This window comes from Triticum urartu, chromosome 7 (assembly GCF_003073215.2).
Source record: "Triticum urartu cultivar G1812 chromosome 7, Tu2.1, whole genome shotgun sequence".
Taxonomy (NCBI): Eukaryota; Viridiplantae; Streptophyta; class Magnoliopsida; order Poales; family Poaceae; genus Triticum; species Triticum urartu.
In genome coordinates, this window is record NC_053028.1 from 66,641,076 (window position 1) to 66,659,535 (window position 18,460).

General features: G+C 48.3%; 2 protein-coding genes across 3 annotated transcripts; one reads left to right on the forward strand and one right to left on the reverse strand.

The window, feature by feature from the left end:
- Nucleotides 1-10,565: 10,565 nt before the first annotated feature.
- Nucleotides 10,566-13,382, reverse strand: LOC125525595 (F-box/LRR-repeat MAX2 homolog). Its single transcript, XM_048690609.1, has 2 exons — nt 10,819-13,382; nt 10,566-10,741 (listed from the first exon to the last, which is right to left on the reverse strand). The coding sequence occupies exon 1, from the start codon at nt 13,161-13,163 to the stop codon at nt 11,010-11,012; it is 2,154 nt and encodes a 717-aa protein (XP_048546566.1). The 5' UTR covers nt 13,164-13,382; the 3' UTR covers nt 10,566-10,741; nt 10,819-11,009.
- Nucleotides 13,383-13,396: 14 nt separating this feature from the next.
- LOC125525596 (probable thiol methyltransferase 2) lies at nt 13,397-17,827 on the forward strand. 2 transcript variants are annotated; one of them, XM_048690611.1, is made up of 8 exons: nt 13,397-13,664; nt 14,339-14,469; nt 15,100-15,186; nt 15,763-15,863; nt 15,935-16,034; nt 17,043-17,089; nt 17,254-17,332; nt 17,495-17,827. In XM_048690611.1, the coding sequence occupies exons 1-8, from the start codon at nt 13,508-13,510 to the stop codon at nt 17,549-17,551; spliced, it is 759 nt and encodes a 252-aa protein (XP_048546568.1). In that variant the 5' UTR covers nt 13,397-13,507; the 3' UTR covers nt 17,552-17,827. The 2 variants fall into 2 exon arrangements, with proteins under 2 accessions (XP_048546568.1, XP_048546569.1); XM_048690612.1 differs by lacking the exon at nt 17,043-17,089.
- The last annotated feature ends 633 nt before the right edge of the window (nt 17,828-18,460 follow it).

The window sequence follows — 18,460 nt, forward strand, 5'->3', positions numbered from 1 at the left end:
GTATGATTTCTGGATCGATTACCTTCTGAGAGATTGCATTGAGAAATGCACATAGCTTCACAATGGCTAATCGAACGTTTTCCGGTAGAAGCCCCCTCAATGCAATCGGAAGCAGTTGCGTCATAATCACGTGGCAGTCATGAGACTTTAGGTTTTGGAACTTTTTCTCTGCCATGTTTATTATTCCCTTTATATTCGACGAGAAGCCAGACATCACCTTAATACTGAGCAGGCATTCAAAAAAGATTTCCTTCTCTTCTTTGGTAAGAGCGTACCTTGCATGACCCTGATGTATGCCGTCTTTTCCGTGCATACGTTACTGGTCCTCTCGTGCCTCAGGTGTATCTTTTGTCTTCCCATACACGCCCAAGAAGCCAAGCAGGGTCACACAAAGATTCTTCGTCACGTGCATCACGTCGATTGCGGAGCGGACCTCTAGGTCTTTCCAATAGGGCAGGTCCCAAAATATAGATTTCTTCTTCCACATGGGCGCGCGTCCGTCAGCGTCATTCGGAACAGGCTGTCCACCAGGACCCTTTCCAAAGACCACCTTCAAATCCTTGACCATATCATGTACATCAGCACCAGTACGGTGGCGAGGCTTCGTCCGGTGATCCGCCTCACCTTTGAAATGCTTGCCTTTCTTTCTTACGGGATGCCTGCTCGGAAGAAATCGACGATGTCCTAGGTACACATTCTTCTTACAATTAGCCAAATATATACTGTCGGTATCGTCCAAACAGTGCGTGCATGCGCGGTATCCCTTGTTTGTCTGTCCTGAAAGGTTACTGAGAGCAGGCCAATCATTGATGGTCACGAACAACAACGCCTTTAGGTCAAATTCTTCCCCCATGTACTCATCCCACGCACGTACACCTGTTCCATTCCACAGTTGTAAGAGTTCTTCAACTAATGGCCTTAGGTACACATCAATGTCGTTGCTGGGTTGCTTAGGGCCTTGGATGAGCACTGGCATCATAATGAACTTCCGCTTCATGCACAACCAAGGAGGAAGGTTATACAAACATAGAGTCACAGGCCAGGTGCTATGGTTGCTGCTCTGCTCCCCAAAGGATTAATGCCATCTGCGCTTAGACCAAACCATACGCTCCTTGCGTCATGTGCAAACTCCTTCCCATGCTTTCTTTCGATTTTTCTCCATTGCGACCCGTCAGCGGGTACTCTCAACTTTCCGTCTTTCTTACGGTCTTCTCTGTGCCATCGCATCGCCTTGGCATGCTCTTTGTTTTGGAACAAACATTTCAACCGTGGTATTATAGGAGCATACCAAATCACCTTGGCAGGAATCTTCTTCCTGGGGCGCTCGCCCTCGACATCACCAGGGTCATCGCGGCTGATCTTATAGCGCAATGCACCACATACCAGGAAAGCTTTCAAATCCTCGTACTCACCGCGGTAGAGGATGCAATCATTAGGGCATGCATGTATCTTCTGCACCTCTAACCCTAGAGGGCAGACAGCCTTCTTTGCTTCGTACGTACTCTCGGGCAATTCGTTGTCCTTTGGAAGCATATCCTTTATCATTACCAGCAACTTTCCAAATCCCTTGTCAGATACACCATTCTCTGCCTTCCATTGCAGCAATTCCAGTGTGGTGCCCAGCTTTTTCTTGTCACCTACGCAATTCGGGTACAACAATTTTTTGTGATCCTCTAACATGCGCTGCAACTTCTTCTTCTCCAAATCACTTGCGCAGTTTCTCTTTGCATCGGCAATGGCCCGACCTAGATCATCAACGGGCTCATCTGATGCCTCTTCTTCAGATTCTTCCCGCATTGCCGGCTCAGCTTCTTCCCGCATTACTGGCTCAGCTTCTTCCCCCATTGTTGTATCATCGTATTCAGGGAACCCATGGCCAGGATAGCTGTCGTCGTCCTCTTCTTCTTCATTGTCTTCCATCATAACCCCTCTTTCTTCGTGCTTGGTCCAAACATTATAGTGGGGCATGAAACCGGACTTAAACAGGTGGACGTGAATGGTTCTTGACGTAGAGTAATTGTGACCATTCTTACAACGAGCACATGGACAAGGCATAAAACCATCCGCCCGCTTGTTTGCCTCAGCCGCAAGCAGAAAAGTATGCACACCCTCAACGAACTGGGGAGAGCATCGGTCATCGTACATCCATTGCCGGCTCATCTTAATTACACAACACCGAATAGACCAAATTAATACAAGTTCATACATAAAGTTCATACAACACTTAAATGCAACAAACAAATAACTCTCTAGCTAAAGCATTTAAATGCAACAACAAATACGATCAAGATCGCAACTAAGGTAATAATGGATCCAACAGCATAATGATACCAAGCCTCACTATCGATGGCATATTTTTTAATCTTTCTAATCTTCAAGCGCATTTTCTCCATCTTGATCTTGTGATCATCGACGACATCGGCAACATGCAACTCCAATTCCATCTTCTCCCCCTCAATTCTTTTCAATTTTTCTTTCAAGTACTCGTTTTCTCTTTCAACTAAATTTAACCTCTCGACAATAGGGTCGGTTGGAATTTCCGGTTCACATACCTCCTAGAAAAAATTTCTATGTCAACTTGACGGGCATAATTTGTCATAAACACGAAATGCAACTAGTTTTAAAAGAGAATATATATACCACATCCGAATCATAACAAGGACGAGGGCCGACGGGGACGGATATCAAAACCATGGCACTATATGTATAACAAACAACGTACGGGTAAGATAATTATACGAGTAACTATATATCCAAATCACACAAACATCAATTTTTATATAAAAATTGCATGAACAAGAGGCTCACCACAAGGTGGTGCCAGCGACGGGATGGTGCGGGCGATCGACGGTGGTTACGACGGAGATTTAGAAGGCACTAAGTAAACCACACCTACATATGCAAAATAAGTGTTATTTTTGACCTCAAATTGCATATAAATCAAATACTAGCACATATATATATATTTCCTCCCAAATTAATAAACTCACAAATTAATCACTATATAAAGCATTGCAAGAGCTAATCTAGCAATGAGAGATGAAAGGACAAAGTTGCTAACCTTTGTGATCATTTGAATGGATGGGGGCCTTCAAATCTTGACAAATTTTGGGCAAAATGTGTGATGAGGTCGAGAGGAAGAGGGGAAGAACAAAGAGGAGAGGGGAAAGTGGAAGAACAGAGCGAGCTCGGGTGGACGAAGGGTTTATGTAGGACGACCTTTAGTACCGGTTTGTCCCAAGAACCGCTACTAAAGGTGCTGGAGGAGGCCCAGACTGACAACATTCTGCCACCACTCTCATTAGTACCGGTTCGTGGCACGAACCGGTGCTAAAGGTTAGCCACGAACCGGTACTAATGAGAGCGGCCCGGCTAGCCGTTGAAACCGGCACTAATGTATACATTTGTGTCGGCTCAAATACAAACCGGCACTAATGTGCTTCACGTTTGACCCTTTTTCTACTAGTGTTATTTAGTTCGGTCGAATCCTGAAGGCGTTGCTCTGAGGCAAATACTGGGATACTGCGGAGTGTAGCAGCGAGGCCGAGCAAGAAGCGACCGGGAGCCGAGGACGGCACGACAACAACGCCTCCTGTGGAGAGGAGTCGCATGTTGACAGGTGCCGGGGTTGTTGGAAGGTCGTCGACGTCAGAGTTCGTGGCAGCAGCATGTGGGAGGATGCGGCTCAGGCAGGGCGGGGCGGGATGGAGAAGGGATGGGGAAGATGAATGAGAACCGTTAGACGAAAATCAAACGGGTCTGAAAACTGAACAACTAGCTCGTGCCGTTCGTCAAAAGAAAAAAAACCTAGCTCGCGCATGCATAGCATATATAGTAGCCTACCTACCTTGATCGACGGAATGCCGGCGATGATGCGTTTGCCTTGTCCGATGGTAGATGAATACGCGCAGGATCGAGTTGCAGATCGAAGTGGCACGTAGTACGCACGCACTCCTGTTTGAATTGATGCTCCTGATGGATGGCCAGCTACTACACCTTGGGTTTTGGCCTAGCTAGCTTGGCCCCTAGCCGGTCGGCCGTCGGCCCTTTTCCGTGGCCGACCTCCGGCGAAAGCAAAGGCGACCCTTGACCCGTGCCCAAGCGACTACTCGAACACGCGCGAACCCGGCCGGCCAGCTGCAGTGCTACCTCAGACACGCCATCGCTCTCCGCGATTCCCCTCCCGCCTTCCTTTCTCCGTGGATGGATGACAAAGAACGCCGTGATTGGAGAGCGTAGGGATCGATGATGTCCTGCGGCATGCACCGAACGAGCCAGGCCAGGGGTCGATCACCTGCTCACATCTATCGGTACCGCCCGCGCGCGGCCTTTGTCCTCGCCGCGACGGCGACGCGCGAGGGGCATGGATCGTCGCGGTGGATGGCGTTGGCGCCGTGGAAAAGATCGCACCACCGGGTATCTACGTCGGAGCAGGACCGGCAGCTAGGCACACGGAACGCGAAAGGGGGAGAGAGCGACGTACGGGGCCGGTCGCCGTCTTATCGGCACGGATGAGGATGGACCAATCACGTGGAGGTGGGGCTCGCACGCCACCTCCGTCCCCGGCCGGTCGTCGTCAATCGGCATGGATGAGGCGATCGGATCTGTTGCACGTCGTCCGTGGCTGAGAGCTAGCTAGCCAATTAGCCGACGGACAGATCAGCAGCTGTCCGGGTGGAGTCTAGCTACTTCTGTAGATGAAAACGGGGTATAGAAACAGCACCATCCGTAGAGTGAAAATCCTGCGTGGCCACAGCGTATCGTTTCTTTCTTCGAGAGGAAGAAAGAAAGCCATCTCGCTCGCATGCCGCCGAGCGCTTCCTTCCGTCGCCGCCCTCCGGCGGCTCCTCTCCGCCGACGACCTCGATCGGCGGTGGTGAGGGGGTCGCCGGATATCGTTTTAGGCTTAAGTAGATTATAGATTTTGGGATGTTCATTGTCTTGGCTTCGGCGGTGACGGTGGCGGTGGCGGCGTTGAATATATCCTACCCTCACAAGTCGATCGGTCCTATGGTTGAGGATGATTTTGGACACCAGTCTGTTCAAGTAAAGATGGTGCGGCGCGGCAACATCCTCATGGTGAACATGTGTCTTTGGGCTCTGCCGTTGCAACAACGTTGGCTCCAGCGGCGACACGGAGCTTGGGAGATAGTTCAGAAGCGGATGCATATTGCGGGGTCTGAATCGGCATCATCTGTAAGATGGTGAGTTGTCTGCTGGGTTTGCAGATGGCAGTATTGTTTCCTCCTTCGACGGTTTTGTCTTGCGGGGGTGCAAGTTTGATGAATGCACCGGTCTGATTCGTTCAACGGTAACGGTTTTGACTTTGGGAGCCATCTTGGAGGCTTGCAAAGCTAAAAAAAACCGCATATCATCAATGAATTCGCGTCCAGCTCAGACGAGGAGGTGATCCGTCATTCTTTTGTGGTTGTTGTACTGGTGCCAGGGGCACGTGATGAGCGCTGGTGTCAAATTTAGAGGATTCTTCAGACTTGATTATAATTTTTCTTCTTGGCTGGTGTTCCTTTGTGCAAAGACTAGTATTTCGTTGTCTTTTCAGCTAAATCAGATCGGTGTGTACCTAATTTGTACTTCTAATTTATGCTACTAGTCAATGTGCACGTGCAATGCACATTAATTCGGAAGTATATTAAGTGCATGCGGATATTAAGTAGGATATTATTAGCGTGTTATTATGTGATTAGCTCTATATCTGGCATGAAATTAACTGCACGCTAAACGTGTTGAGCGCTCGACATTGAAGCATTGAAGCAGTCTAGGTCCTTGGACTAATCTGATTTGATGGCCGAGATTAATTTGATATGCCCCTTTAACTCTTTTTATATTGGTATAGATAAATTAAATGAGACACTTATTACCATGAAAAAAACAGACCACAGCTCAGCTCAGCCGGGCCGGCTGCATGCACTGGTGTCGATCCATCAGTGATGATGGACAGCACGTACGGACGTTCACTGCCTACGGCAACGCGCACGCAGACTAGTGGACGTTCGCCCTCCACCATGCATGCATTCTTGCAGTACATGTTGTACGTCTGGCCATCGATCCACCAATACCAACGGGAACGGTCAAGCCGCGGCCTGCAGCGGAGGGAAAACGAACCGACGAACGGACGTACATGTGGCAGTAGTATCGATCAATCTCATCAATCTCGACCCGTCATGATCCCTCCGTTGTCTGTCATCGATCCAACGTACTACGTACATGTCGTTCCCTTGCACTTTCATGTTTAATTGCTAGTAGCACGTACGTGTCACCAGCACCACCTGTGTTAATTTCCCTCTGAAAGCATTTTTTAGGAATCACACGAGGAGAGTTCTCCCACCTGATCATATTTCCCTCTCTGAAAGTAGTAGAACTCCATCTGTGAACTAATATAAGGCCTTGTACAATGAGAGGTGCTTAGAGAAATAAACCAGACTTTTCTTAAGCACCGGTGCTTATTTGTATAGGGTAGACGCTTAACTAAGCGTCTCTAGTCACCGGTGCCTGAGAAAATCTCGTTTTATTTTTCTAAACATCCCTCTAAGCATCTCCCATTGTATAAGGCCTAAGATGCTTCGGCAGTTTGAATTGAGCTGCCAAAACACATTATATTAGTGCGCGGAGGTAGTACTATTTTAGCAGGCAACTTTTGGAGCATCATATTGTCAACTATCGAAGAACGTCATTTTTCACTACTAATCAAAAAAAGGTGATCAAACACAACACGTTTAGCCATTTTCTATACGCTAATACAAGTCAGATCCTCGTTAGTGTCAGCTGTTATCCACTGGCACCAAGGACATTATGCGATCGAATGACGTAGAACCTCCATGCAGAAAGAAAAAGGAAAAGGAGTGACGTATCGTAGAAACCACATTTGTTTCTCGCTGCCTCAATCTTATCTGGACATTACTTCAACCATAATGAAATATAAGATCTTTTATATCACTACTTTAATGATATGAACGATCCTATACTCCCTCCGTATCAAAATATAAGACATTTTTAGACCAGCTTAGCCTACAAAATCGTTTCATATTTTGATACAAAGGTAGTATTTCTTTACGGAGGGAGTGCATTTTTCATAAGAAGAGTCTGATCTAGTTAGGGTAAGTACAGTGGTTGATAAGATAATCTTATCTGAAACCTTGCATGTAGTTTAGAGATGACAATAAAAGTATGTCTATAATGAGTTATCTCTTAACCTTATCTTCAATAACTAGTTATTACTAAAAATATGGTGAGACATATTGTGCTAAAAGATCATCTCTTAAATAAGAGAAGATTCTTATGATTTTTCTTTTCTCCACCTCAACGTTTATTCTACGTGACACTCCTAAGATAACACCGTTGTATATGCCCTTAGAGCATCTGTAGTGTGTTAGAGGCAAACCTGCCTCTAAGCTGGGCCCCATGATCCGCCTCTAACCAGGGGCGACTTGTGTGAGAGCTCACATTAGATGAGATCTATAAGATCGTTTTTTAATACATGTTCAAACTCCTATGTACAACCACAAAAAGTTTGAACTCCAAATTCAACTTACATTAATAGAAACAAAAAAGACAAAATTGAATGTGAATAGTATTAATAGTATTAAACTACTATTCACCCAAACATGTCACTATTCACATTCAAATTTGTCGCCCAAAGAGCCGCAATGTGTTGAATGTTTGCTGCCTCTATAGTTAAGCCCACCCCCTATTAGAAAATATATTGTTTGACCATTCATACAGTGTGTAGATGCTAAAAAAGCAATCTTTTTTTTTTGAAACAAGAAAAAAAATGGGCCTGGACTATGTTTTAGTGCTTAGAAAAGAATAGAGGCAACTTCTATGCTTAGAGGCGACGCTAATCATTTTTGACATGAAGACAGCTTGTGCAGTGTTTAGAGGCGGCAGCAAAGGCGTTAGAGGCAGGCGGATATTTCTCACAGATGCCCTTAGCAATCTCATTGACGATTGTGTAGTTTCAACATAATGAGCAAGATTAGGTGTAGTGTACGTCAACATGGCTAAGCGGTTGTTCCAAATCACTTTTTCCTTATCTTCATACGTGGATGACGTTATTGTTGATAATAACCAATATCACGCGGGTTACTATTCTTGCAATGAAAAGGCAAGGCACAACTCAAAATGAAAAAAGAAAAGGCAAGCTAGGTTATGTTGGCCCTTGAATCAAAATGAAATAACCATGAACGGCCCAAATTGGTCTGGAAGCGTCGCAAAAGCAAACCGATCCAACTCAACAAACTACTCCCTTTGTAAAAAAAATATATCAGTTTTGCTAAGTCTCAGTCGACTTAGACTTCGTTATGTTTCAGTCGATGTTATTTTCCTTTGATCTTGCATGGAGATTCATACACAAAAATTCTTTTCAGTTTTTCTTTTTCTTCTTATATACTGCTCACTTGATTGAGACTTGGTTAAGTCTCAATCGACTGAGACCTAGACACACCCAAAAAATATAAGAACTTTAGTGATCTAAATGCTCTTATATTTCTTCATGGAGAGAGTACTAGTAATTCACATCACGCCGAGGATAACACTTTCAGAAAACCAAGGAAGGAAGCCAGCAGAGCTAGCTACTAGTAGCACCTACAGCAAGCAAGCAAGCAAACGCTTTACCCTTTTCCCTCTCCACTGCTTTTCCGAGCGAATGAGGTGCATGCATACACAGCTCTGCACATGCATGTTTGACTTCGCTGCCCGTCTCCGTACCGCACGCGGCGGCGACGACCACAAAAATCCTCCGGCCGATGAGTCGACATGTAGCAGGATTTTAAATCATACGGCGTCGGCCATAGGTTCGGCTGAACCATGGTCCAGAATCACGCCTCTCAGCACGCGCGTTGCGCTTTCGCTCGCAGGAAGCGCATCGCCTGAGGCCCACGATCGAGCAAGCATCCATCCACCGGGCGATCTGACCTCGGAATCACTCCTCATCAGGCAGGCACTTTTGGAATGGAACGGCATGGAGAATTGGGCATCTGCGGCTGATGGAATGGCATGGCATGGAGAATTGGGCATCTGCGGCTGCTTTTGAGCTTTGGTTCATAAACTGATGGATAAACCGCACGACGGAAGGGAGGCACAACCACTAGATCAGTACTGCAGCATGGAACCGCCAGCAGAATAACTCGTCGCGACGTTTGTTCTTCCACGGCAACCTGGCATTCAGCAGGGTAAGAACAAGTCATTAGCACGCCAACTTCACATTGTAGAGTAGAGTACCACCGCGCCTGGAGGAAATATACGAGGTGGAAATGCCCCCGAGGTCGCAAAAGATGTGGGTAAAATGGATGCAAGAGTCGCATACAAGTCTAGAACATTTTGCAGTTATATGACGGGCATATTCTATTTCTACATGATGCAAAGTTTCGGTTACAAATTCCGTCTGTGGATCTCAATATTAAAAGGACGAATAATTTGTAATGGTAATGCTAACTAAATATGAGATGAGATATAAAAGATAAAATGCCGCGGCGAACCTTTTGAGCTCCGTCTGCCCAATGCCCAATGTCCAATGCCCAATGCCGACCAGTTGCTTAAACGATAGGCAACGGGACGATGCATGTGTGCGTCTTTGTCACACACACACAAAGGGCCAATCGAGTGACCAACAAGCCCTCAACGTGGCACATGCACGCGAGAGGAAGAAAGAAAAGAGGAAGCTTCTGCTCTACCTAATCTAATCTGGCCCTTCTAGACGCCAGCTTTGCACTGAATTCTATAGACCACCAGCATCCTACTCCTCCACTGAGACGCCTCCAGCTAACTACTTAACCCGAAAAGAAGGCATACTATTAGCGCACGCGCTGCTCGCACATTAGATTGGGACAAACAGAGACCTCTCTGTCACCAAGAGTACGCAGGGCTGTGCTTTAGTGCTTGGCTGCCTGCCTTTCTTCTGCAATAAGAGGAGAAAGAATCGTTGGGACTTGGCTTTGACAAAACGCACCTGGGATCGGAACTTGGAAGGGCGCGCGTCCATACCAGTTCTTCTGCAATAGGTTCCGATGCCGATCTTGTTCCGCGGCACGCCTGTCCGTCCTGTCCTCCTTGTCATGCTGCGATTTGCGGAACCACTCCTTAGTTGGGGGCCTTTGGGTTAACAAGTACTCCTATCAGCAAATTGTGGTAGTCTGCTCTGATGATGGGCTTCTAGCTTGGACCTTGCAGAAGCTCCTTTGATCTTTGATGCCTGCATCAACAAGGAAGAAAGTTAATTTGAGCACTCCGTACTTCTGTTGTCAGATCAGACCCAATTCTTAATGGCGGGGTGAACTTTCTTCTGTCAGGTGTTACAAGTTCATCTCATTTCAGTACTTAGCATAGCAGCTTGCAAGCCGGTTTGCCATGCAGTTTGAACTTATGGTCAAACCTGTGGATGCAAGGCAAAGGAGACAGTAGTAAGCACAAGGACACAGCGACAAATTATAACTTCCCAGTGCAGCTACTACGTATGCACCAGTTTCTCCATTCGTATAATTAACCAGCAAATTTTGGAATGAGGCCATCTTCAGAATGACGAAATGTGACAGTTGAAGGACAAGGGCATATGACAAACAAGTGACTGCCGATTTTTCTAATGTTTACAGAGCTCAAACATTACAATTTACCCGAATAATAACGCCAATTTCTCTTGCCGCAGTTCAACTGAGCTCAGCTTGAAAATAAATAAAAAACTTTTTCCCTTGACAAAATTCCCTCAAATGCTAATTTATCATCTTGCCTCCTGCAAATATGTGAACTCTGAGTCTCTCTCTTATTACACCAGAAAAAGAAAAAGGAATGCAAATAAAGATTCGATACCACTGTCACTTGATCAGGCATTGTCTTCTACTCTTATCATCAATGGACTGAGCAATTCCAGTTACTACAGCAATCATCGCAAGCAACCCAAAGATACTTCAGTAGCACTCTGGGTGACTAAACAAGAGCAAGGGCTCTCTGTGTTGATGTATTCAACATCGAATCACTGTAATGGTGCACCCAATTCGGCCTCAATCAGGAATTTGCCGAAATTGCCGGTTGTTCAGCTGCTGCTCGAACCGGAGACAAGATTCAGCCCGCATCTCTGTGATCATCATGTCGTTCTCCGGTGCTGGATAGTAGTCCTCCCTTAGCTGCACGTCCCTCAAGTTTGGCATTTTCTGGAAGAAGCTCATGAAGTGCTCGTGTGTGGTGCCATGGATGAAGAGCTTCCTGAGTCCGATGGAGTGCTGGAAAAGTGCGACCGCTGGCAGTGACAGGCTCCGGTGGTTCACATCCTTGTCTTGGGGCGGCCAGTAGTCCAGCTCATACAAACTCAGCAATGATTCGATACCGCTCAGATAAAACCGCTCCCACTGTGAAAGATCCATATGCCCCGTTGGCGCGGTGAGCGCATAACCCACCGCCTCGCTGAGGTCCAACTTCATCTTGGCCAGCGCCTGGAAGGCTCCAAGGTCGCTTAAGCCAAAAGCTGACCCGTGAAATGGACGCGGACAAGTCCGGAGATCGCCCTCCACCTTAATCGAGATCTTCTCAAGAACAGGGCAGCTATCGAGCCCGGCAGAAATGAGCGGGGAGAGCAGCTGACCAGCAGGGCACCAAAGGGAGAGTGAGCGGAGCATCTCCCAGCTTTCATAATTATCCATTTCCAAGTAGGAGAACCTGCATTTCTTGGGCGCGGACTGGTACGCCATTTCACTAGGCTCGTCATCCTCATGATCACTTCCGGTTGTGCCGTTGGCCAGGCAGCTGGAGCTGGGCTGTTCAACCTCCTCCCAGTCACAGTTGATCTCAAGGCTCTCAATCCGATCGCGGATTGGGTTCAGAGCAGCAAGGCATGCTGCAGTGTGCAGAAACCGGCAGTGCAGCACACTGACCTCCTTCAATGTAGGCCGAAGCGCCATGGCTAGCCTCCTGATCCCATCTGACGTGACAAGGTTGCATCCTTGTATGGCAAACTTGGCAAGCCTCCCACAGCCACGGCCGATCGCGCCGAGGCTGGCGTCGGTGAGATCCTCGCAGTTCTTGATGCAGAGCGACTCCAGCCCGCCGCACACGGCGACGCCGTCGAGATGCAGCCAGGCGGCCTTGCACAGCCCCTGGAAGCACCCCAGCGTCAGGACCTTGATCCGTGGGCACCTGCGTGCGAGCACCTCCATCGCCGGAGCTGCCTCGAGCACATTGTGCTGGAGGTCCAGCATGAGGTCCTCCAGCCCAGGGAGCGCGGCAAAGAAGTCAACGAGCCCCACGGCGGTAATGCCCGCCTGCTCCCGCTGGCTGGTGGACGCCGGCTCGAAGGGCTCGCTGAGGCGCAGGACGGTGAGCCGGGGGCAGCTGGCGGCGAGCGAGCGCAGCGCGTCGTCGCCGACGTGGTCGACGTAGCGGGGGTTGAAGACGCAGGGCGCGACGAGCCGCCGGAGGCCGGGGCAGGCGGCGGCGATGGCCGCGAGCTCGGCGGCGTGGAAGCCGTTGGAGGCGCCGGCGAGGCCGAGGTCGAGGTCGGTGAGCCTGGCGGCGGCGGCCGGGTGCGCGTCGAGCGCCGGCACGACGTCCTCCGTCCAGCAGTAGAACTCGGAGAGGTCGAGGGCCGCGAGCTGGGGGCAGGCCCCGAGCAGCGGCTCGAGATCCGCGCCGCCGGGGAGGTCGAGCGGCCGCTGGTGCCAGCGCACGAGCTTGACGGCCCGCAGCGTGGCCCGCCAGCAGGGGGCCAGGCTGGCGAGCGTGGAGGGGTCGCGGCAGTAGACGGCGAGGCGGGCCACGGCGGGGAAGTAGGCGGCGAGGCGCGCCGCCACGTACGCGTTCCGCTCCGCGATCTCCTCCGGGCGGAGCGCGAGGTGGTTGGAGGAGGAGGAGGCGGGCGCCCCCGCGACGCGCGAGGCGGACGAGAGCAGCGGGTGGCCCCACGGCGAGGCGAGGGAGAGGTCGAGCCGCTCCAGCGCCGGGAAGCAGAAGGCCGGCGGGAGGAGGAGGAAGTCGGCCGTCCGCGGGTCCCCGCGCAGCGCCATGGCCGCCCGCGTCGCCCGCTCCGCCGCCAGCAGCCGGCGGCAGGCCATGGAGGCCCGGTGCCGCGAGCGCGGGTCGTGGAGGGCGCCGAGGATGAGCAGCAGCAGCGGCTCCGGCAGGTCCAGCAGCGCCGACGCCGCCCCCGCCGCCGCCTCCGCCATGCGCAAAGCCGCCGGCTTTCCCCTTCCTCTTCTCCCCCCGCCGCGGGGGCTCGTCGCCGCGGGAGGAGGACGGATTTGGGTGCGGGTGAGGGAGGGGACGGGGCGGAGGCGTGCGCACAGGGGAAGTGATATACTCGACAGCTCCGCCCGGCTCCGGCTTTCCTTTTCTTCCCCGCTTTGCCCTTTCTTTTTTCTCCCCTCCCTCCCTCGCCGGTTTTATCCTCTTATCCCCTTCGTATTTTGTACTCCTCCTCCTGCCATTGTTTTTTATCCTTTTCCGCTTTTTGTCGCCGCAAAGCGCGAAGCTTTCTCGCGCGCGCTCTCCCGGCTCGACAGCGCGGCGGATGCGCCACGTGCTGCCGGCTGGCCGCGCCGTCGTCTCGCGCGGGGCGCGGGCGGCGGCGATGGGGTCGTCGGCGGGGGCGGGGGCGGGGGACCCGGGCGGGAACCCGACGGTGGGGAGGCTGCGGGAGATCTTCCGGGGCGGCGGCGACGCGGCAGGTGAGCTCGCTCGATCTCTGGGCCGATTGGTTGGTTGGCTGCTGCGGGTCGCTGTTGGGTGGGTGGGGGAGTTGAATGAATGAATGAATGGGGTGTGCTGCTGGTGGTTTCTCGTCCTCGTCGAGGTCGGGCGATCTCGTCTAGTCTCGTCTCGTACCTGGTGGTTGGCGCGATCGGCTAGCTGTGTGTGGGGTGGACGGATCGCGGCAAGCGGGCCGACGAGTAGTTGGGGAATTTTCCTCGGCGAGTTGGTTGGAGGCAACGACCTATGTATGTTTGGTAGCAGACTAGGCGTCAATGTGTGAAAATTGGATTATGGTTGGGGAGTTTCTCAGATGGGGGTCGCAGGTTAGGGGAGAATCTTCGCCCATTTCGTCGGGGAGCAATTCCAGAAATACGGAAATAACGCGGTAGAGCGGTCGATGTAGGAATCAGCTAGAGGGTAATCCATAACAGAATGAGGGGATTTCACTAGAGGGTAAAGGGCGTATGCTCGAGATACGTATAGTGGAATTGGATCACTGCAAAGCAGAAAATGCACTGTCGGCTTAATATGGTGCCTCGTACCATCGCTTGATTCGTTTTTCGGTTCGCCATTGTATCTGTTTCCTGTCTTGTGGAGTGATTTCCCTTGCTATTTTTGGTTGCTCATTATTGCTGCTGCTGCTGGTCAGATGGCTGGGAGAAGTCCTGGGAGACTGGCGTGACCCCGTGGGATCTGGGGAAGCCGACACCTATCATCGAGCATCTCGTTAAATCAGGAACTCTCCCTAAAGGAAGAGCGTTGGTCCCGGGATGCGGCATGGTATGTTAAGCAGATGGCATTTATCATCTGCCTCTGTCTGAACACTTACGCCTTTCCCTTCAATCTGTGCAATTTTCTGGCTACACCTATAAACCCAAGTGACATCCGTTATATGGAATGAGTCATCTAAGTCTTTATAAGATTTAAAAGAAACCCAATGGTAATCCCAAGTTTCTTGCTAAGGAAAAGGTTCAATAATAATGTGGTGATCAATTACTAAAAAAAATTGGTCGCCAGCTAAACATTCAGCTCTTTCACCATTTGATAAAAAAAGAGTCATCACATACCGTAACAATGTGATCTAGTACTTCTTTAGCCTACTATAAACATATCAAATTTGTTTACACAGAGAGCAATTGTCATATGTATGAACTAGTGTGTTGAATATATATATTTTTCTATGGGGAGTCCTGGATGCGAGATTAATGTGGCAACTAAACTATTCTTTTAATGAATATGACAATTAAACCAAAATTTACAGCTTGAAATGCAAAACACGTTAAGTGGTTACCTGGTTCATGTCTATATATAAGATCATTTTGCAAATTGATACTAGTAGGACGGTTCTGCTCCAATTTTCCTTGCAACGACTTGTCATCAATCTTTTCTGATTGAGCTGCTGTATAACAGGGTTATGATGTGGTTGCTCTGGCAAGCCCTGAGAGATTTGTCGTTGGCTTAGAGATTTCTAATATAGCTGCTGAGAAGGCTAAGCAGGTGAGATGTAACTGAGTAAGAGCTTGATTGGCAGCTAAGGTGAGTTTATAACACAATGCTAGTTGCTTCTTTTAATGTTTTTTTTGGTAAATTCTTCTGTGCAGGATGATGATTTGTCATGTAAACATGCTAGATACCTTATCTAGAAAAAATATAGTTAATTCCAAAGTAGTTCAGGTCCATTTTGTGCTGGGAAAGATTAACCGTGTTTCTTGGAAGCAAAAGCTTTTATGCGGAGAATGGTTGTGTTTGATTTATGTCACGGGGCTAATTACAGCAGGCAACCATATATCTTCTAAAATGATGACTTTGTGACCAAGGATGCTACCTCTAATTTTTACATTTTTACATTAACATGTGTACTCATGAATCCTACTGCAGTATTGATTATAATGGCAACTGAACCCAGCTCTTGGTATTTGGATTGAATTGGTGTTTTTATAAATAATAATCATAACTGGGAATAAATTTAATGTACTATTACCATTTATCTAAAAAAACATCTTGTTATCCTAGGTACCCTTTGTGGTTTTAAAACTTATATACATTTAATTGTTTTCCCTGTTGATGTACCAGTGGTCATCATCTTTGCCAAATGCAGATTGGTTTTCTTTTCTGATTGCTGATTTCTTCAAGTGGAGACCAAGTGAACCATTTGACCTCATTTTCGACTATACGTACGTGTCAATTTATCTTGCTTATTTGTCATTCTGGAGGCAGTTTAGATCACCTTTATTAATTCACACAGGTTCTTTTGTGCACTTGATCCAAGCATGAGGCTGGCTTGGGCAGAGACAGTTAGTCGCCTTCTGAAACCAGATGGAGAGCTTATCACCTTGATATATTTGGTGAGGATAGAATCTCTCTATGCTTCTTGTTTACTTTTGCATTGGAGATGTTATTCTACTTATCATATGATATGATATATACTAAACTGAACTCTAAAAATGTTAACCAGTTGATTTACCTTTTAAGATTTCTATGCTGTTCTATGTTATACGAATAGCCTAATCCTGGAGGATTGTGGTGGTATTGCTGTCCTTCTATCAAGGATCATGAGTAGACAGAGTAGTAGTCATAGGTAACAACTGGAACTCGCTACTAAATTCACAGCAACTATGCCTGCAGCAAGTTCTGAACTCCGAAGAAAGCAAATACTCCCTCCGTCCCAAAATATAAGAACGTTTTTTACACTAGTATAGTATCAAAAACGTTCTTATATTTTGGGACAGAGGGAGTAGAATCTAGGTATCTTGGTAGAGCCAAATTCTTATGAGTAATTACCTTATAGTTTCCTGGACCTATGTTCCGGAGAACTGCAACATGCAACAATACGCATCGAAGGACATTGGATGAATTGATTAATGTGGGGTCCATAGCTTGGTGTGAAGCAGCAGGACTTTGCAGCCAAGTCTGAGCACTTGACGTGCAAATCCACCAACCATCTTATCGCTTTTTCCTCATTTCCTATCCTTATGTAACCACATGTTTTCATGACCTTTGGTGCATGGCACACTTTAAAAGAATCAGTATGCTTACTCTTCTTAAAGCTAATGCTGACATTTGATAAAGACATGCTAAAACCTCCCATGCTGTCGTTCCAATGTATTTTGCTTTGACACTTCGGAGTCGGACAGACAATCAGTGCTCTAATAGAAAACACACAAAAAATTCCGGGTGCCTACTCCAATGCCCATCCCTGATTGAAACAAGGGGGTGTTGATGCACATATTAAATCACTAGTTAGCACCAAAATCAATCTGGATAGGTGCATGAACGTGACCGGCTTCTTCGGATGCCGTCACATTACTTTGTTCACAACTGGAAGGCACTGCATATAATATTTCTTATTACAGATCAGCGATCAGGAAGGGGGGCCGCCCTACAATAATACAGTTGCTGAGTAAGTATGCATGCATGTCCCGTCCCTATCGTCGAAAGAATTAATTTCCAGTTGAAAAGCCCGGGTTTTTCCTCGGTGATGACGCAGCTTTGTGTAGGACAGAAACCGAAATGTTATCCTGCCTTCATTATTGACCCGATGGCCGTTCTTTTGCGAAACTGCAGCTATCAGAATGTGCTGGAGCCGCTGGGTTTCAAGGCTGTTTGGATGGAAGACAACGAGCTGGCTATTAAACCGCGCAAGGTACATCCTACACGCCGCTGTTGCTTTTCCTGTACCGAGTTATCTCCGGGGAAGAAAAATGAGTTATCTTGTGAACGCTCGCTCCTCTTGTCGGCAGCTATATTGGAGCTATGGCCCCCTTCTGTTCATGTCTTTGATCTTTCACATGCTTTTCCGTTCCAGGGTTTCGAGAAACTTGGAAGGTGGAAGAGATGCGGCAGGCGGCAATCTTCTTTGTGAGCATATATGAAGACCTTGCTGTATAGTTTGTATACACTGTGTATTGTGTTAGCTTCTGTGCTCAGTTCGTCATGTGCACTTCCTGAACGATGCATGCGTGATGTGCCATTTACTGCTTCTGTTCGAGATGAAATCGGCCGTGTGAAATTTCCGTGTGCTCTAAATGAGCACCGTATGGTATGGTGAGACGCTATTTGTGTTGTGCTGTCAACTTGGAGATCATTTTGAAACAAATCAAAGAGCTCAGGAAATGGTGATGGTAAATTATTTTTTCTTCGGAGCTTCTTGGTAAGATTTTGTTGTTGAGGGGAGCCAATTTGACCTCTCATGTTCCCTCTCCTTTCATCCTTGAGAGTCACCCAGATACTTTATTTCCGCAGGCCATAGCAGGTGTTGTGAGCGGTGGTCCCACTTGTCCCTGGCAAAGGCTCATTGGGACCGGTTAATCCCACCCGTTGGATCTGGATCCAACTGGGTGCTCGTTCCTGACCTCATGCTAGGGTTTTCATCGTCTAGGGCTGACGTCACTGCTCTCACCGGGTTGTTTGTTCTGTGCGCCTCTCCCTACCTCTCATGGGCTAGTTTGCCACCGCCTTCATGGCATGGGATGTGACCACTAGCGAGCACGCTCCAGAAGTCTATTTAGTCGATCAAGCATGAGATTGGACTTGGGCTTTTCATTTCCATATGAAATGGAGATGTGACCCTCTTCTGGTTAACCACAAAAAAGAAAATGCTGGTTAATTATCTCTACTCTTATAAAAATCTGAGTTGGTGATGATGGTGTGCCTGCCATCTTTCATTTACAGCCATCCGATTTGCATCCAACGCGTCTGAGACAAACTATGGCAATTTTACAAATAACCCCCTGCCACTCCAGTTCAGTGTTTAGCCCATCTCTACCCCACC

Excerpts from the sequence above, each read along its gene's own strand:
- LOC125525595 (XM_048690609.1), bottom strand. The coding sequence starts at position 13,163 with ATGGCGGAGGCGGCGGCGGGGGCGGCGTCGGCGCTGCTGGACCTGCCG.
- LOC125525596 (XM_048690611.1), top strand. The coding sequence starts at position 13,508 with ATGCGCCACGTGCTGCCGGCTGGCCGCGCCGTCGTCTCGCGCGGGGCG. Across the intron at positions 14,470-15,099 it reads TGGTCCCGGGATGCGGCATG|GGTTATGATGTGGTTGCTCT; the intron begins GTATGTTAAGCA and ends GCTGTATAACAG. Across the intron at positions 15,187-15,762 it reads CTGCTGAGAAGGCTAAGCAG|TGGTCATCATCTTTGCCAAA; the intron begins GTGAGATGTAAC and ends TTGATGTACCAG.